A 10273-nucleotide genomic window follows, 5' to 3' on the forward strand; every position below is an offset into this window, starting at 1 on the left:
TAACAAATTTGGCTACAAGAAATCAAGACAATCTTTAACTGCGAAAATAGCCATTATTCCACAATTCATCATAATTTGCCTAGAAAGAAAAAATGTGGTTCCATTTGTACACTCTCAAGAGTTATGGTGTCCTGGAAATGAAAAGGTTTGAGAACCACTGTGCTACATGAAATGGAACAGAGCCTTCGTCACTATCATTGGTAAAACCTGTGAAGGAAGTAAGGAAGAGGCCCAATTTCTTTCCAATATGGTTGCTGTGCATAGAGCTCATATTGGGAGTTGGATCACAGGCAGGTAATTAACAACCTAAACCTCTCCCAAAGTGTCATTGCTCTAACGTGCTTTAAGGTAAACTCAGACTACTCACCTAAGCAAACCTCTCCCACTGGACAGTGTGGCAGTTGCTTGATGTTGAAGGGATTTGCTCATGTGGTCGTGGGGAAATCTGCATGACAGGTGGTGGACACGCCCAACATGTGGCGTTAAAGGTTGAAGGGCTCCCTCTGACAAATCTGGGGGAAAGAAAAACATACATTCAGCCAGCTGCTCTACCCCAGCATTGATGTACCATCAACACTACTATCCTAGTATTGTTCTATATCTGATATGTTCTATATCAGATTTTCTTATATACACACACACACCACTTTTTTCTAAAACTGCTTATTTGAAGCATGATCATTAACTGTGTGGTTACCCAAAATATCATACTCAGTTGTCAGAAGATCACGTTTCTACCAATTCAAACAGGTTGACTAGCAGGTTTCCTCCTGCTGCAGCCTCCACCTGGTGTCAAGAAGTTCTGTTTTAATTGAAAAACATATATCTATTGTTAGTTATGCTCACTTTTTATTTCCTGCTGATAATGATACAGATACTGTTGGGTGGGAAAACTCACTCCAAAACCATTCCCTTTGTATATAAGAAATAAGGGAAAATAGAAGATAAACCAGCTCAGAACATGTTGCATTGCAAGCTTATAGATCTGTTATTTATGTACGACACACTGGTATGGTGAAGTAGGGCATTAATTAAAAAATAATAATTGAAATATGGAACCTGCTTTCTTCTGATTAACTGAATTATCCGACATGAATATTAAGCCAGTGAGGGGTTCTAAATGTCTAGAATTGCCCTGTTGTACACACGCACACATTGACCATATACACACACACACACACACACACACACACACACACACACACACACACACAACCACTTCACACGACTCCGTTGAAACCGTGAAACATAACGTTAGTCTAAATATTATTTTTAAAATCCGTTTACAAGCAGGGATTAGGGAAGGCCTACAAATGAGTGCTCAGTAGCAAGCGAGACCGCAACAACAGAAATGCTAAAAATATACTTTATTTAACTGACGACGGATAATGCAAGTAATTGTGTCGAATAAAAGTTAAACTATTAACTTACCGGAGAAGGTTGGCGTCCTCCAGGGTCCATGGCGTAGTTGTTTCCACGCCTCGAGCAAGTGAATGCGCGTTTGGTCACCCAGACCAAACAGCCACATTAATGCTGATCGTATCATGAGTCATGACCGTCACCTGAGCGCTAAAGGCACTTAGCATAGCATAGCCCATAGCACGGTAACGTCACATCCGGGCTAGCTCCAGTGGCGCATGGCCGCCATCTAGCGGAGGCACTCGGTACTGCTCCCAACACGAGTCACAGATCTGTTTGCATTTAACACGGGACAACAGTCTCATAATTCGTCACACAGATCCGTGTACATTCACAGCTACATTTAGTTTTATAATTTCAAAGTTGACTTACAAATGTTCATATATGACATACAGATGTTGTTATTTGAGTTACAAATGTGAAAATAGTTACAAATCTTATTTACAGATACGAATATATATGAGACTGTTTGAACACCAGCATGGTCTCAAAATGAGTCACAGCTACATTTGCGTTTATAATGTCTTAAGTTGACACACAAATGTTGATTTACGAGTTGTACATTTAGATACACAAATACAAATGACTCTGCATAAATAGGTGATTTTATTTTTTACAAGTTACGAATCATATGACAAAACAGTGTGGTAAAAGAGCCTCATAATTACTCAAACAAATCGGTGGAAAGTCACAAATAAATCTCCTTCTAAAATGTATAAGTTGACAGACAAATGTTGATGCACGAGTTACAAATGTTGATACACGAGTTACAAATGTTGATATTTGAGTTACAAATGTTGATATTTGAGTTACGAATTGCACTTCACAAGTACAAATCTGATTTACACTTACAGACTGTTTGTTGCGAATTGCCTCTACGAGTACAAATCTGCTTTCACGGATACAAATAATTTTGAGTCTGTTCTAACCCCATAATAAAGAACAAAACAGAAAAAGAATGTGACACTGACAGGGATGATTGATTTGTGGCATTGCATAAACCCCAAAAAGCATGTATGTTGTTGTTGGACACATGCACTTTTAGTCAACATTTTGCGTGGGTACAATGCCTGGGTATGTCATGCCAGGATTGTTATTATTACAATCTGTACTGTGTGTATGTATCATGTATGTTGATAATATGTTTTTAGATGAGATGTCTTAATATTGAAGACTAAAGCTGTCATCTTATGATAGCAGCATTGGTTGAACAACCTAACACAAAGAGCCACAGAGCTTGTAGATCTTCTATTTTCAAATAAAATCTTGGGGGCTAATATAATAAATACCTGGCAACACTTCATCGTGTGAAGATAGGCGGTGCTCAGACAGTGAAACCGGTGTACAATGCCTAGCTATGACCAATCGAAACCACTATGCAAAATCTCGGCCAAGTGTCTCTCCACCCCCAAACACACACACAAACTCACACAAAAGCAGCCTACTTTGCCATACAAATGTAACCATTTCATGATTCTAAAACGACTATCTTTTGCAATACAAACCTTCTTCAACTTTCGAACTGTGTTAATATGGAAAAAAAACGAAAAACACAACACATTTTTTTTAATTGAATTTGCTATTTTCTCCTGTTTATCAACTGGCGACATGAGGAAGGTTTCACCAGCAGCAGCAGCCTAGTATGTCTTCCTCATCTTTTCTTCTCCGTTCTTCCTCCTCTCTACGTAATTTCTCTTTCTTTGCCTGTTTTTTTTCCTCTGCTTTTTGGAACATCCCATTGGTGTAGTGGCTTCCTCCATTCTTCAACACCCTTTTGTTGATTTTGTCCAGCAGATCAATGACCTGAGAGGGATCCTTGTTTTTGTTGTTGAAGACATGGTAGTAACCCTCACATTTTTTGATTAATTCCATTAGTTTTGGACCATTCAAAATGCCTTCAACTGTTTCATCTTCATCAACCCGGTCAGCACAGGTGAAGAGGATCATGGTGTATTTTTTGGACATTTCACCAAAAGTTTTCTGAATCATTTGCACGTTTTTTTCCTCCTCCTCTGTGAATCTTCCCATTAACGATACCACGATCAGGAACACATGGGGACCAGGAGCAGCTAAACTAATACACTGCTCAAGCTCTTGAAAAGTTGTATCTTCGCTACACCTGGTGTCAAACAAGCCTGGTGTGTCAATGATAGTAACATTTCTAAAATCCACTACACCTGTGGCTATCTTACAGCTCGTTGTCAGAGATTCAGCGCCGCCCTTTGATTCAAAAGCTTTAAAACCCATGATGGTGTTTCCAGTGGCGCTCTTTCCAACTCCAGTCTTCCCAACCAGCACGATCCGATATTCTTTATCATTTTTTAGGAGAGCTGGTGAATTAAAATGATATTGTTATGGATGGTAAACACTTGAGGCTTGAATTAAAGATTTCCTCCTGGCTTTTTGTTGGTAAAGAACATATTGAAATGTGCCTTGTCTCCTGGTGAGATACTGTACATACCTTCACCTCCCTCATTGCGGCTTGAATCTTCACTCATTTCTGTTTTTCAGGTTTATTTTCTTACTTTCTGAGAGAGAGAGAGAGAGAGAGAGAGAGAGAGAGAGAGAGGGGGGGGGGGGGGGGGGGTTATCGGGAGGTTCTGTATCGTTTATGATAATCAGTCACTTATATTTGATACAGTCTGTTTCTGGCGAAAATTTAACTAATAATTTGGCAGAAGTAACATTAGCGTTTTCTCACCGTCAGTTGATGCTTCATATCCATAAGAGTCAAAACGCCGGGATCATTTGTTTATTTTTGGAACACAGTTCTTATTTGACGCAATATTAAATACGTCTATGGGATTCAGAATGGGGGTGGAAAACCGCAAACCAGGTAGACAAACAAAGGATGCGTAAATTACGTCAGACTTCGGTGGTCTATAGCAATATATCTGCATTTGAGGACAGATGCTAAACTCAATCTAAACCAACAAATAAAACAGCCATATTGGTTGAAACCTCTAAGTATGTTGGCTACACTAGATGTGCATATTTATAAATATTCTATTTGATTGTATAATTTGTTTTAATTATTTATTAGCCCTTTTTTCTCCCAATTTAGTCGTTGTCCCAATTCATTCCTCCCACTGCATGCTACTGTTGTTGTACCTTACTGGCTCACCTGCCAGTAAGGCACCGCCCCCTTCCCCATCCCATAGAGACACACGGCCGGGAACGGAAGGCCTACAAATTCACGCCCACTTTTGAGCTAGCGCCGCTACTCGGGGTCCGTTAGAACGACGAACTGCAGCTCTCAATGCATTCCCTATGAGAGGACATGAGAGTTAGCCTACTTTTGAAATATTCCTACATTAACTGGAGACGATATTGATTTAAATAAAAATATGTTTCCAAATATATGGAGTGTCTTTGTCAACATATCTTCTTGTTTTCTTAATAGTTGATGTGTTTCACATTTAATTTGCCACTTTAACGAGTTACCCATAATGTTAGCAGCAGAGGGTAGACGGCAGACAGACAAGTTGTTGCATTTGAGTGACATCACTGTCTTTACGAGCGCCGAGCGCTGACCAGTGGTGTACCATAGAGGTATAATATAATTAGAGGGCGGATTGCCCCGCCCCCAGCTATCATTTCAATGAATGTGCTCAGTGGCGTTTTGAAGCACCCGGAAGCCTGCCGGACGCGAGATATTTATTAAATACAATCGAGATGCCTATGTATATGTAAATGTATATGTATTTACGTATAAGAAGTTTACATATGTATATCTATATATTTAAATATCTCTCAGTATGTTTTGCTAGTGCATGTATTTCTCCCCGCCTGCAGTTCCAGCTTTGGCCACTGGGGTGGCGGCTTCAATGTTTCTCAGCAACTCTGGGGGCTTGTGGTGTACCCACTAGTGATGCGCGGGTTGACCCGTAACCCGCGGGACCCGCGGGTCAACCCGTGGCGCGGGTGGGTCAAGTCAGGATTTCGGAGGCAATTATGCGGGCTGCGGGTGAGCGGGTCAGCCGCTCTCACACGCAAAAAAAAAAAAAAAATCACATGCTCTTGTTTTGTCTTTATTCCTAATAAGAATAAGAATAATAACAATGAAACAGTTTGAATACACTTGGGGATTATTTTCTAACCATGATTTTACATAATTAAAAAAAAAATCGCGGGTCGCGGGGCGGGTTGAGCCATAGATTTATATATGGGTTCGCGGGGCGGGTTGAGGCGGGTTGGGTTCCGTCGCGGGGCGGGGCGGGTCATGAAAAAACCCGACCCGCGCATCACTAGTACCCACTGTAGAGACAGGACAGGCGGTCGCCTGCCCAACTAAGATCTCGCCTCCCCTAAAAAGATAATAATAATAACCCGAAAATGTGTCATTGCGTGCTTAATGACCTCAAAGTCACGCATCCAACAAGCTTTAATTGAGCAGATTGGACCTTCTGTTCCAGAGATCATGACCAAAACATATTGAAAACGGACACTTTCGCCAGTTTTCTGGGTATTGAAAACCTCAAGGGATGCGTCCGTGACGTATATACCGTGCGACCACTTAAATTATAGATCTCCGATGATAGCAGTTTTGACATACTGATGGAGTATATTATAGTATATTATGGGTAGTATATCGAGATGACAGATATGGGACATTAAAAAGGATGAATTAAACAAATGGGACAGTTTATTAGAACACAAAAAAAATCTCTACAGCCTCAGTAGTTAACCAGTGAAATTACGGTATTTTACAATGCCTCTCATAGAGATTGCACTGAGAGCTGCAGTTCATCGTTCTAACGGACCCCGAGTGTCAAAAGTGGGCGTGAATTTGTAGGCCTTCCGTTTCCGGCCGTGTGTCTCTATGGACAGTGGTGGAAAAGGTACTCCCATTGTTTACTCGAGTAAAAGTATCAATACTGCAATGTGGAAATACTCTGTTACAAGTAAAAGTCCGGATTTTAAAATTGACTTGAGTAAAAGTACAAAAGTATTGGTATCAAAATGTACTTAAAGTACCGAAAGTAGGAAGTACTCATTCCGCAGAATCCCATTTCACAACTTTACCCAGGAGAGCACTTTTCAAATGTATAAAATGTATAAAAATCCTTTGAAAACAGCAGATCTACAAGCTCACAATGTGTCGCATCACATCGCGACACATTGTGAGCTTGTAGATCGGCAATGTTCAAATGGCTGAAACGTATAGGGCTGAAGTGGGTAATGCATGTTTTGTAATAATAATCAAAATCTATAAAAAGTAACTAGTAACTAAAGTTTTCAAGTAATTGTAGTGTAATTGTATTTGCCTCTGAGATTTAGTGGAGTAGAAATAAAAGTACTGAAAATTGGAAATACTTAAAGTACTTAAGTACAGTAGCCTACTTGAGTAAACGTACTTAGTTACTTTCCACCACTGCCCGTAGGAGTATCTGCAGTGACAAAGATCAACCTCCCCACCCCCCCTGCACTTTGTATTATTATAATCTTTATTGCAGACCCATGGGTCCATATAAAAAGAAAAGAGCTCTTCTAATAAAAGTCCTCAACACAATATGACATGTATGGCACTATAAGTGAAACCTATGCAAACATTTCTGATTCCCTTGTTTTATACAGAATACCAACAGATTTAGCTTGTTTACCTTTGATATTTGATATGTGATCTCAGAGTTTGTGAGCTATAATCACACCCAATATTTCTGTTTAATTTACTCTTTCAATTGCAGCTCCATTTAAATTCAGTTTAGTTTCATAATCAGCAGTAACACCACTAAACCATGAACGTATTCCTATCAAACCATTTATCAATGCCCTTTCGACTGTAATCAATATGTCTTTTATGTCTACCCTGATAGAAAGTCGGTTTAACTCTTAATTATTAGTTCTTTCTGTAATGTAAATCCAGGGGATTCCCCCCCCCCCCCAGTATTCTCCTTACCTTTGATAGTTATTCAAAGGGTAAACACAATAAGCTAAGGCTTCAGCCTACACCTTGTTGTTCTATGTTTTCACTGATATCAAATGAAGGCATTGTATTTATTTTATTATTTTCAGTGCTTTTACTTCTACTCCACTACATCTCAGAGGCAAATATTGAACTTTTACTCCACTAAACTTACTTGAAAACTTTAGTTACTAGTTACTTTGTAGATTTTGATTATTACAAAACATACATTGACCACTTCAGCCCTATATATTAGCCATTTGAAAATAGCAGATCTAAGCTCACAGTGTAAGCTTGTAGATCTGCTATTTTTAAAAGATGTTTTTTTTTTTTTTTAAATCACACCCTGTGTTTTACTCAAGTAAAAAGTAAAGTACAACATTCTAAAAGGATCTGAACAAAATGATGAACGTAAAAAGCATAGGCGTTAATAGCTAAGGCTTCAGCCTACATCTTTTGATTCAAATTACTTACAATTAATGATTTCATGTATATATATTTTTTATTTTTTTTGAGTTGCATACATTGATTTGTTATTATTATTATGTGTGGCAATTAATACAAATACAACAAGTTACAAAGTGCTTTCCAAAAAACTAATCTATTTGCAGAACTGAACAAAAAATGCTAAAAAGTATTCAAATATTAAGAGAATACAATTTACACAAAAAAAAATCAGTTTAAATAAATAAAAACTTTACAAAATGTCAGCTACTGATGACTGAATGAATGTCAGCATTATAACTTAAAATATAGCTGCAAGCAGCGATAATACGGGGCCAGTGAATGCAGAAAGAAAAAAGAAAGAAGCAATGATAAGTAATATGCACAATAAGCCATAGAAACATACAAGACTGAACTTGAGAGAAAGAAGACCATGCAATTAACAAATGAGCATTTTAACCCCTCACTAAAACTAACCTCAGTAAAACAACGCCTAAGCCTATCCTCAAGAAACACTATGTGTAAACCTAAGAAAGCCAAATCATGATCACCTCAATACATTGTCGGGGACAGGGATCGCACCAGCAACCTACGGACTCACAGGCTTCCTCTCTTCTCATTGAGCTAGATATATGGCTTCCCTGTCAGTATCTGTTGACATCTATAATTATTTCCATCCATTATGAACCAAGCCTCTGTGTCCCGAACTACTCTAGATCACTGATTCACAAACCATTTAGCAATAAAGCTTTTTGTGTCCTCGGAACGAAAACTAGTGAAAGTATCTGATCTACAAGCTCACAAAGGGTTGCTATCTGAAAAGATGTGTGATTGTAGATCGGCTATTTTCACAATGAAGTATGTCACACATTGTAAAAACATACTCTCAAATAAGCATGTCATGTTATCTTTAAAAATTGCACATGCATTATTTGATGCAGTCATGTTTTGTGCGATGCAATTAAAAAGTGGAATGACCCACCCACAGACAGACAGACAGACAGACAGACAGACAAAAAAGCAAAGTGCAATAATAGCACAATAACAAAATGGGAACGGAATAGATTGAAATTGAGACAAAGCAAATGATTCCAACAGGCGAACCTACTTTTCAGCTGCACCCAGCTGAGGTGGTCATACATAGGACGCAGGGGGCAATCCCAGGTTAAGAACCTCACTCACGGACACCTCAACCTATTGCCATTGACAGGAATCGAACTCTGGACCTTTCGGACTCACAGGCTGAGACACGACCTGTAGTGCATATAGCTTCGTCCAAGCTGAAGTTGTCTGTTGAAGATAATAAACTTTTGCCTTCTGTCATGAACCAAGCCCCTGTTTCACTAACACTAAGAACACTCGTTCACAAACCATTTACCAATAGAGAAATTGTATGTCTCCTCGCAACCGAAACAAGTGAAAGCAGCCAATCTACAAACTCCGAAACAAGTTGCTATCTGAAAAGTTTTAAGCATTTCAGGTTATCTTTAACAATTGCACTTGCATTAATTGACACAATCATGTTGTGTGCAATGCAACTTAAATGAAGTCTGCATCAGAGAGGCTTGAACTGGCAACCTGGAGGTTCTAAGGGACACACTTAAGCGAGAAGCCATTGGACCAACAGACTAGATCATGTGAAAAAGGAGATCACACGGATGATATAGTTTCACGCAAATAGCTGAAAAATCCTGGGTTTAAGTGTTTTTCAAACTGCTCAAAATTGCGGACAGTCTAAGGGTGGTGCTTACTGGTCAGTGTGATAGATGCGTTCCTCATGAGTCAAGGCACATGTGTAAGCAGGTTTAATGGCTGTCGGCCAAACGAGGCATGACTTTTGCCTGTTTCAAGTTTGCATTTTCAAAAAAAATCTATAGCGCCAATTGGACCAATTGGAGTAAGATTGGTTTCAGTGATATTTGGAATGACCCTCTACATTACATTATTACAAAGTTTCAAACAAATGTGAGTCTGCATGTATATGTTAGGGGCAGATGAATAATTTTCATAAAACTGTAATAGTTAAAATCTCCTCCTGGGATTTTTCAGTAATCTGCACGAAACTTTTTACACATGTACTTTGGACCTTTGCCGACAAAACATTGACGGCGGATTTCATTTTTTTAAGTGAAAAATTAAGCTTTTATGAGCCAATTAATGTTTTTCATATCATTCAAAATGGTGGGAGATCTAAAGGTCAGAGGTCAAAAGCCAGAGTGTGAAAGTTGTTCATCATGAGTAGACACATGTGTGTATCAAGGTTTTATGGCTCTAGGTCAAAAATGGCATGAGTTGTACCTGTTTAAAGTTTGCACTTTCAATTGAGTGCTATAGCGCCACCTTTTGACGAAAGATTGTGAGATTAATTTCTTGATAGTTTTTCATGACCATCTACCATATGGCCGAGTTTCGTAAAAAGCGTATGCACGGTATGCCAATATCAAACGGAGCCATGCTTGAAGTCTGGCCCCATAAATACTGAATAATGCCAATAACAAAACGGAA

At 38.9% G+C, this 10273-nt stretch overlaps 1 protein-coding gene across 1 annotated transcript; it reads right to left on the reverse strand.

The window, feature by feature from the left end:
- Window positions 1–3039: 3039 nt before the first annotated feature.
- Window positions 3040–3917, reverse strand: LOC311055949 (GTPase IMAP family member 9-like; the record flags this gene model as incomplete). The annotated part of the gene is made up of 2 exons (XM_084072250.1): window positions 3040–3749; window positions 3881–3917. 2 exons carry the CDS (start codon window positions 3915–3917, stop codon window positions 3040–3042), a joined length of 747 nt encoding a protein of 248 aa, XP_083928376.1.
- Window positions 3918–10273: the final 6356 nt, after the last annotated feature.

This window comes from Gymnoscopelus microlampas (assembly GCF_963454915.1).
Source record: "Gymnoscopelus microlampas genome assembly, chromosome: 2".
NCBI classification, from domain to species: Eukaryota; Metazoa; Chordata; class Actinopteri; order Myctophiformes; family Myctophidae; genus Gymnoscopelus; species Gymnoscopelus microlampas.